The sequence below is a fragment of the Capra hircus genome, chromosome 25, assembly GCF_001704415.2.
Source record: "Capra hircus breed San Clemente chromosome 25, ASM170441v1, whole genome shotgun sequence".
In the NCBI taxonomy this organism is placed as follows: Eukaryota; Metazoa; Chordata; class Mammalia; order Artiodactyla; family Bovidae; genus Capra; species Capra hircus.
The window spans coordinates 33,967,392-33,987,868 of record NC_030832.1 but is presented as its reverse complement, the minus strand read 5'-3'; the positions used below and the strand labels follow the sequence as shown (position 1 = coordinate 33,987,868).

At 53.5% G+C, this 20,477-nt stretch overlaps 1 protein-coding gene across 1 annotated transcript in view; it reads right to left on the bottom strand.

The window, feature by feature from the left end:
- The window catches only part of LOC102181832 (NADPH--cytochrome P450 reductase), a gene marked incomplete in the record, with an annotated part of 1,163,480 nt that extends 1,148,982 nt beyond the window's left edge, over positions 1-14,498 (bottom strand). The window contains 3 exon segments of the mRNA XM_018040400.1: positions 1,349-1,397; positions 13,820-14,011; positions 14,185-14,498. Of these exon segments, the coding sequence (XP_017895889.1) occupies positions 1,349-1,397; positions 13,820-14,004 (234 nt within the window).

Sequence of the window (20,477 nt, the reverse complement as noted above, 5' to 3'; positions counted from 1 at the left end):
AAAGATCAATCCCAACAGAAAAGCGGGCAAAAGAGCTGAACCGAGAATCTATTAAAAAGGAAAAAAGAAAAGCCATCCCATAACATGAGAATTTGCTTTAATTCATTCATAGAAAAAAATGCAAATTAGAACTACAGAGATTAAATCTTTTTTTTAACCTAGAAAATGGGCAAAACCCCAAACTCTGATAGTAGACTGTTGGCAAAGCTGTGCGGGAATAGGTTTTCTCACACCCTGCTAGTGACTGCCCTGGTGTGAACCCTGTGGGGTGGAGTGCAATTTGGCAGCTTCTATCACAAACACATGTATCTTTTGATTCAACAATTCCACATTTGGGACTGTACTGTATTTGCAAATATGCAAACTGATCTACGTGGTCACAGTGGCTCTCTCTGAAAGAGCTAAACGAAAGTCATTCTGTCGTGTCCGACTCTTGGTGACCCCATGGACTATACCGTTCATGGAATTCTCCAGGCCAGAATACTGGAGAGGGTAGCCTTTCCCTTCTCCAGGGGATCTTCCTAACCCGGGGACTGAACCCAGGTCTCCCGCACTGCATGCGCATCCTTTACCAGCTGAGCCACAAGGGAAGCACAAGGGAAGCCACAAAAGAAGGGCTAAAGATAAGCAATATTCCAAATGCCCATCAACAAGGCAGTGTTAAAGCAAATTATAGTACTTGTGGCCACGAGTGGAATCATCATGCAATTATAATAAAGAATGAGGGAGGTATCTCTGAATTGCTCTGAGGCAATCTCCAAGACATTATTATTAAGTGAGGAAAAAAAAGGTCTATAGCAGTGTGTGTAATATGCCACTTTTTGTGTCTACACAGTAAAAAAAAAAAAAGTTTATTTTTTTCATTACACGCACAGAAAGAAGTTCTAAGAACGGTGATGGGTGACAGGGACAGGAGAGGAGCTTTCCACCTGAATAGTTTGTGTTTTGGATTTAACCACATGAATGAAGTACCATGTCATAACATTTGATACTTAAATAAACAAAAACAAAGAGAGAGAACCGTAGCTGTGCTAGGACCACAGCCATGTGAGGTGGACATCTGCTCGTGGACACAGCCTGGTCTGGGAGGAAGGAGACGGGCGGCATCTGAGACAGAGGGAGGGTCTGTTCCTACAGTTTGGTTTGTTCAAGAAGTAAACAGTCAACAAGCAGAGTAAACTGTCCCGGCAACGGCAGAGCAGCCTCAAGGCTCTGGTTAGACTGGAATGTACACACACGGGAGCGGAGTCTGCTCCTACGCGCCCTCTCTCCTCCCGTCCAGCAAAGCTGGCCTTCTGCTGGCCATCCCCGCCCACCCACAAGGGCCGAGCACAGAGAGAGAACTCACCGTCTTCTTCATCTTCTCCACAAAGCTTCTGTCTTTGACAGAGGAGGTCCTGAAAAATAAAAGTGTGTGATGGGCACGGGCACAGGAGACACCGTGGTGCCCACGCCATTAGCCGCCTCCAGTCTGGTGCCGGGGCTGGAAGAGGCAGGACCCAGGCTCCCGGACCTGGTAAACCCAAATCCAACACCTCGCGGGACCAGGGCTGACCCGCTGGGTACAGGAGAGCATGAGAATGAAAGGTCAAGTTCACTCCCTGGGCCCTTACCAGCCCACGGTCCCCATGGCTTTGTCTCACCTCCAATTTCCACCTCTCAAGGCAACCAGGAGTCTCCCACATAAGATTCCGACCAGGCCACTGCTGCACTCTAAAACCTTCCATGGCTCCTGTGACCCACAGGCCAGAGGTGCACAGACCCCTTCAGGATCTGCCCTGGCCTTGACTGCCAGCCCCTCCCGAGGCCACCCCTCCATGACGGCCCCTAGGATCCTGTCAACTCCACCGCCTTGTGTCTGGACATCAGGATGGCTGAAGACATACCCTAGGAGAGACCCACACCAGAGAAGCCATTCTTAAGAAATGGGGCCCTCTGATTCAGAATCCACCCTCCTCCACCGTCTAGATGACTGGCCACAATGACCAGCTGGGCATCTCCTAGTTCCTCCCTGCCCTTGGACCCACTGCCGCCTTGGCCTAGAGTGCCCTTCCTTTAACCCACGGACTCCTGCTTATCCCCAAAACACGAGGCCTAAACTCCTCTCCAGAGCACCTTCCCTGCCACTGACATGAGGCTGTCTGTTACCATCTTCAATGTGTCTTCACGCCTCCGTCCAAACACCTCCTTCAGAGTGTTCTTGCTCAACCTGAGGGCTGGATGTCACAACGGGGGGAGCTGCCTGTGTATCTCTTTGTCATCAGCATGAGCATGATCACACTTGGCACAGGAAGCCTTATCAGCTGCTGGGATGGTCGGTCCTGAGTTCTCGCCCAGCAGGAGGTTGGCTGAGGTGGCCTCAGAGGCCTTTGGAGGCTCCCCCACCCACCTGAGGGTCTGACATCAGTGGAAAAGCTCTCCTCTTTCAAAGGACAGAGGCTTCCATACAAGCTTCAGCCAAGTGCACTTGAGTCCTCACTGAAGACAGGGACTGGGGCACGCCCACCACCCACTGAGCACCCAGCTGCCCGTCCTCCACCTCCAGGTGATGCAGGCCAGCCAAGGAGGGGCAGGCATGAGACTACACGAGGCAGCCCCTACCTTCCAAGGGCCTGTCACCAGGCTCGGAAAATCAAGGAGGAAGAGGAGGGGCCACACCTCAGGAGTAGAGAGGTTCAGGGTCAAAGCCTGCTTCTTCTACTAAATGGGACCCCAACCGGGTAAGTCAGGCCTCTCCAGGCCTCGGACTCCTTGATTGAAAACTCTGCATCCGCCCTGGTGGGGTGCTCCACACTGGGAACTCATCTAACTCTTAGGCATAAAAAGGGAAGGGGAAAGTATTTGGGTGGCTCTGTGATTTCAGCAGGGTGAGGTGTGAGAAGACCAAATTGATGGGGCGTCCGCAGGCCACAGGCTCCAGAAGGAGCAGGCACTGTGCCCAGAGACTAGGCTCTAGTCTCAGGGAGGAAACGGCTCCTGCGAGGGAAAGCTGCGGCAGCTGAGGGGCTCCTGGATGAGGCCCAGGCAGCCGGAGGGGATGAACTCTGGGGAGGAGGGCCAGGGATGGGGGGGCTCCCTATCCAACTGCATGGAGGGGGTGTTCCAGGCTGGCAGGAAGGGGAGAGGGGGCCCTCTACGCAGGTCTGGCTGGGGGTGTCAGAGGGAAGGCACAAAGTGCTAAGGCCCCCCACCCCCAGGAACAGGGTACTCCTGAGAAAGGCGTGCACTTCTGAAGCCCAGCACTGTCCTTAGCTTCAGCCTCCGGGGAAAGATCATACCCACAGAGCCACGAGGGGGACGGGAAACCCGAGGAGGAGGGGGAGACTCTGTCTGTGCCTCCAGTCACTGCCCGACACAGGGCAGGCTCCTCACGCTCCCACTGCTGATGCCCGGCTGCCAGGCCCTGAGTAGGGCCACCCCTGGGTGCCCTCGCCTGGCTTCCCCACTCCTGACCACTCCACACTGGGATTTGCACTCGGAACCCGATCTTTCACAGGGCGAGGGGTGGGCAGGGTGACTGCGGCCCTCCTGGTTTCTGGTCTAAACCCCTTTCTTCAGAAGCAGAGACATGCAGCCTGCAAACCAGGACCACAAGCGCCAGGGTGGCTGTGCCCTGGCGAGCCCCCAGGGGCTGCCCTCAAGACCGTGCCCTCCTCATGCCTCCAGACGTCCCTGCCCAGGAGCAAGTTCCCTCCACACCCCAGTGGGGGTGCCTACGGGCATCCACACCGTCTCCCGGATGCTGTCTGGAACTGACCTCGGGATGGGCTCGTCCTGGTGAGCTGAGTAGGTGCACCCCATGGCTTCTCATGCCCAGCTGCTCTGGACCGTGAGGGCCAGGCAGAATGCTGCGCCCCTGGACGCGTGTGGGGGAACAGCAGCTAGCAGGTCGGGCTCCGTCCATTCTCTGCCAGCGCTGGAGGCGGGCAGCCCGGCCCGTGGACGCCGTACATCCTCCCGGACGCTCTGTCCTCTCAGGAGCCCCGCCGAGCCCCTGGCTGCCTGACCCCGGAGCCTGGGAGAGCGGCTGCATCTGGCGGGCCCAGTGGGGAGGAACCGGGACTCCCGGCTGGAGCCTCCCATGAGCCCCTGCGTTTGGCACACACCCCTCCTCCTCCTGTATGGACCGAGGGAAGGAGGCAACCTCCCCAGCTGTGGCTGGGGTCTCCTTGGTAACTGTTTATAGCAGAGCCCTTTCTCCCCACAGCCTCCCCCTTTTCCACTTTAAGGAAAAAATAAAATGAAGCTGTGCAGGCTGAACAAAGCTCTTCTGGACCCTGGGAGGTGGTGGGGCAGGTTGCTATGGCAGGGCTGCATCCCCATAAAGGAGCCTGCTGCCGGCCGCCCTGGGATCCTGTTAAATTAGATCTGGCTCCCATCTCCCTCCCTACAAAAGAACTGTGGGCGACAGAGCCTACGACACTGCGTCCAGTCGCCTGGGGTAGAGGCGCATCTTGGCCCCTCACTGCAGTGCGGGGGATGCCCAGCAGGGTAGGCTGACATGGTTCCACGTGGGGAGCCCCCCTTTGAAGGCACCCAAGTAAACGGCCATCAGGAGAGGCCGCGGCTGGCCCAGGCGTGGAGCTGAAACCACATGGCTCCAGAGTACAAACGGTTCCAATTAGGCTCCCCACCCCCAAACTGGGAGCAGAAGTGCCTCTGGTTTCTGAGGTCAACTACAGCGGGGGTGTTGGGGGGGACTGGATCGGCCTGAGGGAGGGTAGACAAGAACACTGAGTCACTTGGACTGAGACAAACCACAAGGGCTGGCGTGATTCATTCTGTTTCCAGTCCTAGGCCAGTTTGTGAAACTTAATTTTCAGCAAAGCAGAACTGACTTCTTCTGAGACTTTCCCTTGCTCCCGGCAACACGTGGGGCAGCTGCTTTCGAGTGGCTCCCTTTCAGAGCCTTGTGGGTAGCAACAAGTACTCCAGGCCCCAGGACGGCAGGCTGGGAGAAGGGCCAAGAGCTGGGTGACACCGATGGTGGCAGAGCAGGTGGTGGAAGGGGGCAGACCCACCGGAGCCTCGTGGCAGAGAGATCGTGGCTGGGAAAAGCTGCCGGGGGTGAAAACAAAGTGGCTCCCTGGAGCTTGAACAGGAAACAGCAGCTTTCTTCACCGCCCAGAGTGGGAACTGCCGCGGGCGGAAAGTGGTGAGGCAGGTGGGAGCATGCAGCAGTGTGGGATGGGAGGCCAGGGGTCAGAGGCAAGAAAGGGGAGGACCCCTGCTTACAGAGTGCTCCTGTCCACTTCCTTTTCTGTTTCAGGTAATTGCCCTGCCCACCCCCACCGGGAAGGCGGAAAGGATTCTGCCCCATTTGACTTTGGAGGGGAGTGAAGCTTGGGGCTGAGGCAGTAACTTCAGGCCCAGGAAAGCCCAGAGGCACCCTCCCACTCCCCACCAGGGCAGGCTGAGGGTCTGCTCCCCACCCCACCCCCAGCAGAGCAAGGCTGCATCTCCCTGGTCGCCTCGTCGGTCGGGACACCGGACACAGCAGTCCCCATGAACACTTCACTGTCCTTTCCAGGGATTCCTCCCTGTCACTGAGGGTACTCTGAGCCTTGGGGGGAGTGATATTCCCCTGGTGGATGCCATGGGCCCTGGTCAGCAGGACGCCTCCTGATGACCATCCTCCAATCTGTGTCCCGGGACCAGAAGCAAACCGTGGCTCTCGAGGCTGCCCTAGCACCAGCCCTCCCCTCGGCTCCCCACGAGGGTCAGACAAAAACCCCAAGGCCCTGCGGGTCCCTCCCCAGCCTCAGCTCTCCTATCTGGCTCCCTTCATGACCCCCGACTCCCTTGGTGACTTACACCCAGGCCCTGCCAGGATGCACCTTCCCCAGAGCAGGCCCTGTTCTGGTCCTGGCGCCAGCACACGCGGCCCTCTCCCAGCTTCCTACTCAGCCTCGGGGGTACCTCCCTCCTGACATCCCCCCAGTGGCGCCGTCTGAGCCTTGTCCGCTGTACCACCGTCATGCGTCCCACCTACACGTGAGGCCCTGAGGATGCCCTGTGTCCCTATGCCCTGGCCCCTGGCCCCCAGAGATGGAGCCATCGGCTCCAAGAGCCCGGAGGACGCCCAGTGAGGTCAGAAGGGCCACTGACACTCGGCCCTGCATCACTTTCCCAGACAGGTCACGTCTGAGCTTTGGGGCACTGGCTAGAATGGCAAAATCTCCCCAATCCCAACAAGGGACAGGAGCAGTCCCTCGTGGTCAGGTGGCAGCAGAAAACCCCCGACTCGGAGTACAGGGGTGGCGTGAATGTCCTGAGCCCAAGTCCTTGCCGTGTCCACCACGGATGCAGGCGGCTTCAGGCACGGTCCACTCTCCACAGCCTTTCCTCATGCTTGGCTCTTTGTAAAACCCGTTTGCGTTTCCATTGTCAGAGCCAAGGACTCCTGTCTCGGAAGGGTGGCCCTGAGCTGGGTATGCAAAGAGCCAGCACGCAGGACAGCAATCAGGAGACAGGGAATGGTTAGAGATGGTGTTGGTGGCCTCGACTCCTGGTCTTCCTGGCCTTTCTGCAGAGAGCAAGCCGTCAAACAAAGGTCACGGAGGAAAAGGAGCTTCTTTGTGGCTTTTCAGAAGCAACCCCCAGTGGGATGCAGTCAGTAAAATCTAGACCGTGGGAAACCTGGGGAAACAAATGATCTGGTTTCTTTGACAAAAAATGCTGTGAGGGAGTCACAGGGGTGGAAGGAAGCCTTCAGACTGAGAGAGATCTGTCATTGTGTGATGGGGAGGCAACCAGGCACAAGAGGCCACAGTCCCAATTAGCATGACTTTCCAGAAAAGGCAGAAGTGCAGGGACAGAAGTAAGATCAACCGCTGCCAGGGGTAGGGGCTGGGGAGTGCCAACTGTGACGGGACCTGTGGGGGGTGCTTTCTGCGGTGCGGAATGTCCTTGGTTATCTTGACCACAGCCCTGGTTACACAACTGCACACACCTGTCAGGACTCATCAAACTGTGCACTTCAAAAGGGGGAATGTGCATGGCAGAAACCGGCATGATACTGCAGAACAATTATCCTCCAGTTCAAAGTCATTTTTTTTAAAAAGGAGAATTTGGGGGATTTCCCAGGTGGTCCAGTGGCTAAGACTCTGTGCTCCCAATAGAGGGGGCCTGGGTTCAATCCCTGGTCAGGGAATGAGATCCCACATGCTGTAACTAAGACTCAATGCAACCAAATAAAATGAATGAAATATATATTTTTTTTTTTAAAAGGAGAATTTTACTGCATGTAGACCTGACCCCTCCAAAAGAGAGGCTGAGAAGATTGAGTAATCAATTGTGATGTATGGCTTTAGATCCTGAATCTTTAAAACAAAAAAAGTTTTTTAAAATGGCTCGGTCACTCAAGGAACCATGAACAACGTCGGCCGAGTATCCAACGCTACCGACACGTACTGTGGGCCTGAAGGAGTGGGGGGAGGCGGTGTGCTGGGATTAGAAAGGGGACCTCAAATGTGAGAGAACTGGAATATTCTCCTAGTTCAGGTTTCCGTATAGTTTCATAGGAGATATTTCCAATGAAAGCATGTGATTTCTTTATTCATAATTCATATGAGTTACAGGACTAATGATGAAATCATACGCCAGCTTTAAGATAATCTGGCAAGAGTGGGGAATGGCCCAGAGCGGTGAGCTAAAACGGTGACGGGGGGCATGAGTGCCCCCCAGGCTTCGGTGTTTGCTTACAACGTTCTGTAAGAAGCAGCTTTGTTTCTCCTGAGAGCACTCTTAGGCGCCACAAGAGGAGCAGGCTGCAGGGCTGAGGGCTTCCCAGGGCTGTGAGCAGAGCTGAGGGGAAGCACGGCCAGGGCTGGCTCGGGGTGCAGGCTGCCGTGCGGACCCCCTCGACACGGGCGGCCCTGCTCAGCCCCAGCCCCTGCTGGCCACGGTCATGGTGGGCTCACAGCGTGGCCAGGTCCTCTGGGATGCTTTTTTTTTCCTTTTTCAAAAAAGGCTATATAGAAATGAGTTTTAAGTGAAACTGCTAAGGCTTTCAATGTTGTAAATTAAAAAAAAAAAAGTAACGTAAGCCACACCTAGCCTGTGAGCCAGTGTGCTTGAGAGGCAGACACACGTGCAGATTTTAGCATTTACTAAGTCAACAGCCTTTCTCTGAGTATCTTCACTCTGACAGGCCCTGGGCTGGGCTGGAGACCCAGACAAAGGACAGGACGGGAACAGGGCATTATCTCTGCACCATGGGAAGAGGAAAGAAACAAATTCCCATCCAATAGGAAGGGGGCTGTACTATATGTGCAAGCAAAGTGCATTCGGGCACAGAGGGGCCCCCTGAGCTCCAGACCCCACCCTGGGGTCCTCCCCATTGGGAGTTGCCCTGGCCCCACTCGCTCTGCCCAGCGGTACAAGCTGAGCGAAGAGGGAGGAGTGAGAGGGAGTGGAGATGAAAGAGGGATTACTACTGTGAGGATGCACTGCTTATAACTGCTCTCTATGACAAGTCTTTAATTGCTATTGTAAACTGTTCAAAGAACAAAGGAAATGGAGAAGGAAATGGCAACCCAGTCCAGTATTCCTGCCTGGAGAATCCCAGGGACAGAGGAGCCTGGTAGGCTGCCGTCTATGGGGTCGCACAGAGTTGGACACGACTGAAGCAACTTAGCAGCAGCAACAGCAGCAAACTGTTCAAAACACCTCCCCACGGGGATAAAACCATGTTCCGGGATTACAAGGCTCAAGGCTCAATACTGGAAGATGCCAATTAATTGAGAGATTCCATCCAATCCCAGCAGGTTTTTTTCCATTTGTTCTGGCAGACATTGACAGACTGACTCTGAAAGTTACATGGAGGTGAGCCCCTGCAAGTCCAGTGGCTAGGACCCTGTGCTTTTCATAGCTGGGGTCCGGGTCTGATCTCCAATTGGAGAACTAAGATCCCACAAGCTGAGCTTTGGCCAAGTTAAAAAAAAAAAGTTATTTGGAAATGCCAAGGACCCCCAAAAGCCACCAGAATCTTAAAAGAACAAAGCTGAAGGACTTGGACTACCAGATGCCAAGTCAGCAGTCACTATAAAATCACAGAAAACAGAACAGTGTGGTACTGGGGAGAGGACAGAAAACAGGTCAACGGAACAAGGAGTCTAGAAGTCAACCCCATCTCTCTGGTCCCGATTTATATCCACAGTGATGACATTTTAGTGCAGCGAGAAAACAATGACCTTTTTCATTGTAATAAATGGTGCTGAACTGAATACGTGCGTATCCGTAAAGGAAAAAATGAATCTCAAAGGGCCCTGACAATTGGCCGATAGCCAATCAATTTTAGCTGAATGGCAGATCTAAGATAAAAACTACAAGAATGAAGCTTTCAGAGGAAAATACAAAAGATAAGCTCCATGACCATAAGATAAGGTTTCTTAAACTGGACTCCAGAGCATTAACCATAAATGTGAAGGCCAACCAAAAGTTCACAAATTGGACCAGTTTAAGAACTTCTGATCACAAAAAGATAGATACTATTAAGAGAGTTAAAAGGCAAGCTACAAAAAGATACTGACAATATGCAGATATCTAACAAAGGACTCAGATTTAGCATGCATGAAGAACCGTGACAAATGAAGAAGGTCAGTAACCTGGCAAGAAAAAAACGGCCAAAGTCTTGAATGACCTTCACAAAAGATACCTCAGTGGCCAGTAAACGTGAAAAACCGCTGAAATGTGATTAAAACTGGTGCCACCACATGCTCATTACAATGGCTAAAATTTTGTTTTATTTTTAATTTAAAAATTGTTTTTTGCCCATACTATGCAGCTTGTGGAGTCTTAGTTCACTGTGGTGGCGGTGGTGGTTTGGTTGCTAAGTTGTGTCTGACTCTTTGTGACCCCATGGACTGTAGCCCGCCAGGCTCCTCTGTCCACGGGATTCTCCAGGCAAGGATACTGCAGTAGGTTGCCATTTCCTTCTCCAGGGGACCTTCCTGACCCAGGGATCAAACCTAGGTCTCTTGCATTGCAGGCAGATGCTTCACAATCCAAGCCAGAAACCCCTTCGTTCGCTGACCAGGGATCAAACCCAGGCGCTGATAGTGAAAGCAACAGGTCCTAAAAACTGGACCACCAGGGAATTCCCTAGAAAGCCTAAAATGTTTTAATTGATAAACGTAAGTGTTGGTGAGGATGGGCAGCAACTGAACCCCTGCATGCCGGGGGCAGGGCTGGAAGCTGGTGCTTGCAGGCTGGGAAACTGGCCGCATCTAACAGAGGCACACGTGAGCCTTCCCTCTGACGCCACCTCCACGTCCACTACACACCCAACAGAGCTACGTCCACATGGGAACCACGTCCACTTGTACAGGCGTTCCCTGCAGAACCGCTGGTAACAATGCCCGAGGCTGGAAGCAATCTAAGGGGCCTTCATGACGGGAGTGAATAAATCATGGTTTACTTCCACAACTGAACGCCATGTAACGATAATAACGAGAGAACTATCACTACACGTGACGTGGAGAAACCTCAGGAAAAACGGCCAAACGCGACACATCCCAGGACACAGATGACACTTGTCACGAGAAGTCGGGAGAGTGGGCGACCTGGGGGTGGTGAGACTGGTGGGGGTAGTTTCTTACCTGATTATGTCCCTTTTGTGAAAAATGATCAAACCATGTGCTTAAGATCTGTGTACTTTTGTGTCTGAATGTTATGCATTTCAATAAAGAGCTTATGAAAAATACCACGGAGGCCTTCTAGAACTGACCTTTTCTCGAAGCCCTCCCTGGGCTCCTGAGGTTCTGAAGCCCAATCCAGCCTTGTGGTGAGGGCCCCCCCGAGGCCAGCACACCTCGGAGATTCACCTGTGGACATGGGGGCTCCTTGGGGATAGCCTGCACCCCAAAGTCCAGGGTCAGGGGGTTGCGGACATGTATCCTGTGCTTGCTATCAGACACAGCCGCTCCCACTGGCTTGGTTTTTAGAAAACATCCATGCCCAAAGGTCTGGACTCACTATCCCAGGTGGTGAAGGCCTGAAAAGGCCTTAAAAGACCAACTGGAAGCCACTGGGAATCAGTGAGGACTCCGGATCCAGCCGTGGGCTGCGGACAGTCCCCACACCGCTGGCTCTCCGAGGGCCTGGCGGTGAGGGAGGCGCCGAGCTGTGGCTGGAACCACCTGTGCTCACCAGAAGCACGAGAGAGCAGGGGCAGCATGGAGGGATTTGCAGCGGGAGCCAGCTTCGTGGCTCGGGCGCATCAGCAAGGCGGCCTCTCTGAGTCTCAGCTCTCTCACCTTTAAACTGGGATATTACCCATGTCTTAAGAGACAGAAGGCAGCCTGGCAAAGCGGGGAAAACTGAGGGCTGTGGAGTCTGTAGATCTGGGTTCAAAAAAAAAAAAAAAAAAACAGCTCTGCTTCTAAGTTAGGTGACCTCGGGCACACTCAATTGCTAACACCTCAGCTTCCTTCTCTGCCAAACAGGGTAATGATGGTGTTCTGGAAGGTTCCTGTAAGACTGGAGATGGTATTAATGATGAGGGCTCGTCAAGCACCAGGAGCTGGGCAAAGAGCTCTATGACGGAGTGTGTTGGTTAAATTTTTACAGCCCTATGAGGTCAGTTCTACTGTTATCTCCGATTTATAATTGAAGACACGAACTTCAAAAGATTAAGTGAGGGCAAATGTCACAAGACAAATACAGGGTGGGGTGGGGTCAGGGCCCAGACCCTAACCACTGCTCTATGACAGCTTCTCTTACGGCGTACCTGCAGGACCCTGGCCACAAGGTATTCCGCGTGAAACCATGAGGGACGAGAGGGGACTGAAACATGTAGGGTGAAAATTTGAGGATTATGAAGAGGGAGACAGAGTCCCAGCACTCTGGCAAAGGAAAACCATTTGAATCTGTGACTCTGTAAAGCCTAGGACTTCTGTTGCAAGCCCATCTAGCCAGCCCAGGGACCCTGGTAACGCGAGAACGGCGGCTCCAGGCTCTCTCATGGCACAGCCTCCCTCGGGGGCAGGGGTGGGGACATGCCTGCATCTTACAGATGAGCAGACGCAAGGCCCCTTTAAACTGGGACCGGGGTACTGGTCCTCTTATCTTGAGTGCCATACCTTTTCACCAAGAATACTTTGCCACACCACGAATGTACCTGTCCAGTTCCAGGGGTACAGGCTGGCCTCCGCTCGCCTGCCAGCCTCCCTGCCCCGCTCTGACCTTCTGCTGGCTAAGCCCCTGAAGTCTTGGAATGTGGCCCCCTTCCTGCAGCACACTCTTCTGACCTCTCCAAGAGGGGATGCCTCAGTAGAGACCCCAGAGCCTGTGTCTCCCAACTGCTCACCTCTCCCTCCATCATGAGCGATGAGGCCACCCACTCTGCTGAGCTGAAAGTGTTTCAGAAACCATTTTTTAAAGTACCTTTCCAAGTCCTGACTTGTTGGCTTCTTTAACATAAAGGCCATCCTTCCATACCTGCAGCGTCCAGCGCAGTGCTCGGTATGAAACACTTTGGGACACAAACACCTAAGCAGCTGCCAAGTGGCAGGACTGGAGCTAGTAGATGTCACAGACGTCACCCACAAGAGCCCCGTGAGGGCGGGGTCCCTGCATTTGGGGTGAGTGACCTCCGGGGAGGGGAGCGGGCCTGGAGGCTGCATTAATGCCCAACGGTTAATGATTTAATCAATATGCACGCACAACGAAACCTCCACAAAAACCCAAAAGGGTGGGGTTTGGACAGTCCTGGAGCTGCTGACGACACAGAGGGATCGGGCAGGTGGCAGCCCAGAGGGGCAGGGGAGCCCCGGGCCCCTTCCCCACACCTTGCCCTATGCCTCTCTTCCATCTGGCTATTTCTTTTATTCTTACTAAATCACACTAAAAAAAAATAAAAATAAATAAATAAATCACACTAAGCAGGTGATCTAGCAAGAAAGATGTTTTCCTGAGTTCTGTGAACCCCTCTAGCAAATTAATCAAACCCGAGCACGGGGTTATGGGAACCTCTGACCCAGGTAGTTGCTGGCACCCGGACTTGTTGATGGCTGTCTGAGGGGGGCAGGGGGCAGGCCTGTGGGGCTGAGCCCGTAACCTGGGGGAGCTGATGCTAACTTCAGGAGACAGTGTCACACCCAGCTGGGGTCCAGAGAGCTGGAGAACTGCTTGGTCAAAGGAGCATTCAGTCTGAGCACTGACGGTAGAGGAGGAACAAATAGCTTTTCTCTTACTTTGTCGCCAACCCCTGACCGCAACCAATCTCTAAGCTCCAGGCTCCTCTTTTCATTTAAAAAGAGAAAGGAAATTATCCTCCAATTAAAATAAATAAATTTTTAAAATAAAATAAAAAGAGAAATGAGCAGCCGTTAGGTGATAAGGCATGTTAAGGTAGCATCAAACTGCAACTCTGTCCTTGTCAACAATGAAAAGGATTCAAGGGGATCCCAAAAGGACCGGTAACCTTGCGCCCTGGCCCTGAGGACGGTGCCTCGGTAAGCCCGAGTGTTTGCGAAAGGCCCGGTCAGGGGCCTGGAGTGAGACGTTAACTGGGAGCCTTGTGCTGAGGCCCTGGTGTGCCAGAGCATCAGGCTACCTGTTGGCGCACAGTGGCTTCTGCTCTGACTGGTTCCTGCGACGCCTGAATGTGAGTCAGGCGTCAAAGGGTCTTGACCAGTGTGAGGGGCAGCGTAACAGAAGCGCTTATGAAGCTAGACCAGAAGCAGAGCCCACCAGTCAGGCAAAACTCAAGACGCTGCGCGGGGCCCTGCCCCTCTCAGCTGGCTCGTTCCTGCCTGAGCACTGCTGGGAGGACGGCAAAGACGTGCTCGGGGGGGCCCTGAGCGTTGTCACTTACGTGGTCTGAATCTTGGTGAACTCGGGGACTTCTTCTTTTTTCTTCCTGAAGAGGAACCAGTATGTCATGACGCCCACGATGAGAGAAAACAGGATCATGTCCGTCGTGCTGAAAAGGGACACTTCTTCAGCCACCGTCTCAGGCAGGGTGGTGCCGGTATCCATGTTGGAGTCTCCCATGTTCATCAGGAATCTGTCCAGAGAAAGGATAGATGTCAGCAGGGGCCGCCTGGGGCCTGCTGGGGAGCCCCCTGAAGGCTTCGGTCTGGGCTGTACACCCCAAGGGCTGCAGCAACAGGCAGAGCCCCGGGACCAGAACTGAGCAAGCACACAGCCCGCGTGGTGCCTGCTCAGCCCCGGGCGCACCTGGGCACAGGCTGGAACCAGGACCGGGCCTCCGGTGACCTGAGAAGGAGCCACGGGTTCCACACGCCAGCCTGCTTCAGCCCCACAAGGACACAGCGGGGCGCAGCTTCCCTTTCCCCGGCAGGCCCGGGATGCCCCGAACCCACCACGCTCCACAGGTCTTCAGGGACTGGCCCTTGGACAGCTCCACGGAAACCTCTGAGCCCTTGGAATGTGCCGCCTGATAAGAATGTCTCCACATACCCGCATACCCGAGACCTTGGGTCACCCAGACAGTTTATGCTAATGCTGCGGCTTAGAGGAACACCTGAGGCTCTGAGTCACATCTTCTGCTGGGACCTCCCAGGTGCTGGAGACTCAAGAGGTGAGCTCAGACACGGGGGCGCCCCAGGCCTTCGAGACTGATTCTCAGTAAGAACCCTGGACGCCAAGGCTCGAGGGGGCCTTGCCGGCCAGCAGCACTTAAGACGTGTGGCCACACGTGGCTGCCGGTGGAGCATGTGGTGTGGCTGCCCCGGAGGAGAGCCCGGCTCCTGCTGGACTGTCCTTTCGCGCCTCCCTCTGCTGTCTCCCTCGGCCCTAATCACCTATGACTGGGAGGAACGCAGCTTTGCCAAGTTCTGTGAGTCCTGCTGCGTCACTGAGGCAGAGAGCGGTCCTGGGGGAACCCACCCCCCCACACACTGATTGGCTTAGTTCCCGATGGTGTTCTCGGGGCCCCCCACCACACCAACCTAGTTAGTCCCCTCAAAAGGTGCTCGACTGGTCCTTCCACCACTGAAACCTGGCAGGTATGTACAGATGAGTCAACAGAGGCCCAGACACTCCCGCGGTGCACTTCTGCTCTTGCCACCAAGGCCGGGCTGGCTCCGCAACGTCACTGCCCTTTGGCAATCGCTGCTCCTACCCAGAGGCGGGCTCTCAGCGCAACCACGGCTCCAGGCGCAGTCAGAAATGCCTGAGTCACAGCTCCGTGAGGAGGGCACTGCGAGATTACTTCACACGTGACTTCCATTCGCTGTCACTGCCTTCAGGGAACCACGGTCGGGGGGGTGGGGGGGTGGGGGGCGGCCCGGGTCAGCTGAGGGCCGGGAACGGGCCCTCCAGAGCGGCCCTCCAGCCTGCTTCTCAGCTTGGTCACTAATCTGAGGGGCTGGTCTCAGGGGCTGAGTTCCTGAGATCACCTCAGCTCACCCTTTCCGATATCTGATGTGAAAAGACAATCTTAACTCGAGTACCAGAAAGCACTGTTTAAAGAACTGACTTATAAACACACTGAATGTTTACTCAGGGTTAGTCACGTCTCTCTACTCGCTCCGGCAGTGGCAACTGGTGCACCCACGAGGCTTCTGCTGTGGAGGGGCCTGTCCTCATGGTTTCGGAGCCCGCCTGGGGTCCCGCCAGGGCCGACGTGCTGACCCAGGAGAGCCCCCCGCAAAGACTGCCAGCTTCCTGTCCCACCGCCTTGCTGACTCAGGCTGCCCGGCCCCCGTACTTTACCAAGGGGGGACTGACACCCACAAAACTAGATGGCTTCTCGCTGCACACGCGAGTCAACCGCAGCACTCAGACCTGGGGTCCCCACAGCTCTGAGATGGACAGCCGACATGAAGCCTACAGACTGCAAAGAACTCAGGGGCTGGGAGCAGGCCCATGCAGCAATCCTCCAGGACTGAGGTCCCCTGACTTTCTCGGCTTGTGAAGCCCTTGGCATCTGAGTATATGGTATCCCTAGGCCAAGAGACATACCGAAGAGTTCCATTTAGGAGTAGTTGGATCCCAACAACTTACAAAAAAACCCCCAGCTTTGCAAAGACACACACAGAGTCAAAAGGAATGCAGATCTCACACTGATACTGCGAAACACCTCAAGCTGCGCTCAGGGGCACAGATGTGGAGTCTCTCAGAGCACGTCTGGGTGCCAGCAATGATGCCCCGAGGCACCTTGGCAAGGTCAGGGAATCAAGACCTTGCTGCATAAAATCACTCTACTCTGCGTGTGAAATATTCAGATGGAAGAAATTTGACCACCCTGCCTGGTGGGTGTTTTCCATTTCAAGTGTGAGGGGCTGACCGTGAGACAGTCTGAGGTCCCCACAGGCCCCCGAGGGAGAGTCTGGGAGCCCTGTGCGATCCACCTTTCCGTCAGTCATTCTTTTGCACTTAGTGGGAAGCAGGAAAACCAAACAGGACAGAGCTCACAGGGCCAAAAGCAACACCTGTCAGCAACAGAAGGAAATAAAAGGCTGTGAGCATATAGAGGAAGTTTTTAACCAGACCAGGCTCTTGCCACAGGCCTATCGCCAGCTAGGCAAATCCCTTACTGGCAGGAAGGAGGCTTTCATGTTCTTACATGTAAAAATTAGACACAGAAAAAAATGGGGTTCATCAAGACTAGCCAAGTGAGTCTCCTCCACCCCAAACAGAGCAGGTCTGATTCAATCTTTATGTTATATATAGTGTGTGTATATATATATATATATATATATACTATTTATTAGGTCTGTACCAGACCATCTGACCTGCCTCTTGAGAAATCTGTATGCAGGCCAGGAGGCAACAGTTAGAACTGGACATGGAACAACAGACTGGTTCCATATAGGAAAAGGAGTACGTCAAGGCTGTATATTGTCACCCTGCTTATTTAACTTCTATGCAGAGTACATCATGAGAAACGCTGGGCTGGAAGAAGCACAAGCTGGAATCAAGATTGCCGGGAGAAATATCAATAACCTCAGATATGCAGATGATACCATCCTTACGCAGAAAGTGAAGAGGAGCTAAAAAGCCTCTTGATGAAAGTGAAAGAGGAGAGTGAAAAAGTTGGCTTAAAGCTCAACATTCAGAAAACGAAGATCATGGCATCCGGTCCCATCACTTCATGGCAAATAGATGGGGAAACAGTGGAAACAGTGTCAGACTTTATTTTGGGGGGCTCCAAAATCACTGCAGATGGTGACTGCAGCCATGAAATTAAAAGACACTTACTCCTTGGAAGAAAAGTTATGAGCAACCTAGATAGCATATTCAAAAGCAGAGACATTACTTTGCCAACCAAGGTCTGTCTAGTCAAGGCTATGGTTTTTCCTGTGGTCATGTATGGATGTGAGAGTTGGACTGTGAAGAAGGCTGAGCGCTGAAGAATTGATGCTTTTGAACTGTGGTGTTGGAGAAGACTCTTGAGAGTCCTTGGACTGCAAGGAGATCCAACCAGTCCATTCTAAAGGAGATCAACTCTGGGATTTCTTTGGAAGGAATGATGCTAAAGCTGAAACTCCAGTACTTTGGCCACCTCATGTGAAGAGTTGACTCATTGGAAAAGACTCTGATGCTGGGAGGGATTGGGGGCAGGAGAAGAAGGGGATGACAGAGGATGAGATGGTTGGATGGCATCACTGACTTGATGGACACGAGTCTGACTGAATTCCGGGAGTAGGTGATGGACAGGGAGGCCTGGCGTGCTGTGATTCATGGGGTTGCAAAGAGTTGGACATGACTGAGCGACTGAATTGAACTGAACTGTACCTAAGTTTTTTCACTTTTATCATATAGACAGTGTACATATGGAAATGGGCATAAATAGACAGGTGCTATTCCTCCTTTTGAACTGCACCAATTAGCCAGTTCCCACTGATGCTGAAGGTCAAAGGCAGCAACGCCAGGGCTTCCCAGGTGGTGTTAGTGGTAAAGAACCCACCTGTCAATGCAGGAGATGTAAGAGATGTGGGCTCGATCCCTGGGTCGGGAAGATCCCTTGGAGTAGGAAATGGCAACCCACTCCAGTATTCTTGCCTGGAGAATCCCATGGACAGACAAGCCTGGAGGGCTACAGTCTGGGGTCGCACAGAGTTGGAGGCAACTGAGTGGCAGTCCCCGGGGCAGCCCGACACCCTGCAGAGCAGGGTGAACAAATCGCTGGCCACTCGGGGCCAAGGGTGTGGCGAGAGCTAAGTCAGCTTCTGCAGGGACAAACGTGGCAAAAACAGAAGGGCTCTTTCTCCATCCAACTGTCGACAATACCTGATGTCTCAGATCGTCCTCTGGAAAGGATTCGCAGCTTTGCCGTCACTGTACGTAACTTCTCGTCAGTAACTGATCGACTGAGCTGGCGGTGACATCACAGTGAGTTGGCATGAATGCAGCAACAGGAAGGAAGGAAAGAAGCCAGCGAGCAGTGTATGCCGCCCCTTTAGTGTGCACATCACCCAGGCAACCAGGCACTGTTGCCTCCAAGGAGCTCCTCCAGGAGCTGCAGCGGGAGTAGGGTCTGCTCAGGGTCACAAACCTCCGCCAAGGTTCTTCAAAATGAGAGAGAGAATCCTCAGGGAAACCAAGCCTGCTCTTGCCTAACAGCTAATCCTCCAGGTCCTGAGCGATAAACTCAGGGGAAAGGGCCTCCCCAAGGCAGCCTGCTGAGAGCACTGCTCAAAAGACCAGCTGGAACACACTCCCCTCTGGCTAGAGTGTCCACCTCGTTGACCTTTTAAACCCACACAAGGCCGGCGAGGCTTTCTTTGGGTTCATCCAGTTTGCCATTCACTCAGCTTCTTGAATCTGCAGGTTTAGGAACTTTTCAGCTATTTTGTCTCTAAATATTTCTCAGCCCCATCCTTCTTCTCTTTCCCTCCTGGGGCCATGCTGACCTAAGGTTGTCCCCAAGTCCCTGAGGCTATGCTCAGCTTTATCACTCTAGCTTCTCTCCTGGCTCAGACTGGGTAATTTCCATTCTTCTAAGTTCACCGGTGGTTTCCTCTGCCAATTCTGCCGTGGTGCCATCCATGGAATTTTGGTCTTTTCTTTTTGCTATGGTATTTTTCAGTTCTAAGATGTCTGTTCGGCTCTTCTTTATTTTTTGTATGACTGCTTTTTCTCTTTCAAGTTGAGATTTTTCCTAGTTCTTAGGATGTTGAGTGATTTTTTTTTAAATTGGATCCTAAGCATTTTGGGTATTATAACACTCTAAATCTTATTTAAGTCCTCTCTTTTGTCAGGCCTCCTTTGTCCCAACACTGGTGGGGGATGGAGAGTGCCAACCCATTTCTGCCACTGTAGGCATATTCCAGTGGTTTCAAACCATGGAGGGGCCACACATAGGGGAAAATGGAGCTCTGAGGAAGAAGGGAAGATGGTTCAAACAGTCAAAGATGGGTCGCCCAGGGCCCAACCTCTGAGCTGGGGCATGAAAAATGACCAGGGCCCACCAGTCAGGTAAAGGAGGGAAAAGTTCCAGCTGGAGGAAGCATGTGCCTCCTGATAAAGGAGCAGGCAATGGCAACCCACTCCAGTACTCTTGCCTGGAAAATCCCATGGACAGAGGAGCCTGGTAGGCTTCAGCCCATGGGGTTGCAAAGAGTCGGACACGACTGAGTGACTTCACTTTCACTTTTCACTTTCATGCATTGGAGAAGGAAATGGCAACCCACTCCAGTGTTCTTGCCTGGAGAATCCCAGGGATGGGGGAGCCTGGTGGGCTGCCGTCTCTGGGGCTGCACAGAGTTGGACATGACCGAAGCGACTGAGCAGCAGCAGCAGCAGTTACTCACCTGCAACCACGGATACAAATGATAAAAGAGCAGTAGGTACAGAATCTAGTGCGACTCAACAGTGGTAGGACAAGATGCGTTTGTATGCGTGAGTATAAAGGTGGTGAGTAAGAGGCTGGCCTTTAAAAGGAGATTTAAGACCAGTGCGTGAAGGAGTGTTCCACGTGCCTAAGGCCTTTGAGCTCTGGGTGGCAGTGATGACAGGGTGAGGGTGTGGCACGGTTAGACCAGGTGGCAGGGTGGTAACCCCAAACAGCGGCTGCACCCACAGGATCAGTGCAGACGTGGAGCCATGACCAAGGCGTCCTAGACTAGAACCCATGCAGGCCCACGTCCCCCGCAGATGCCCCAACGCCCCGGCTGATGACTTTTCCCCCGATTAGCAGGGCTTCTGGGTGGGATGTGGAGACACATGACGGGCACTGTGTCTGATGCAAGGACGTGAAAGAGGAAGGCAGCCAGGGAAGCTGGATCTGTGAAAGCATGACTTGGCAAGAAGCAGGCAGAAGACCGAGCTAGCATCACTTAGTGTCAACGGAGCTGACAAAGCCCCACGGCCGCTGACCACCGGAAGTGCAGCCGGCCGTGGATAGCCACGTGCACTTGTTTCTTCTTTCAGCCTCTCTGGGGCCTCAGCCACCTGGCCTGAACCCAAAGCAGTGTGAACCCACAGATCCCCTAAGCCCTTGGCAATGAACTCTGGGGCATTCTGAGGGTGTAACTTAGTTGACACTACTAAAAGTTAGCAAG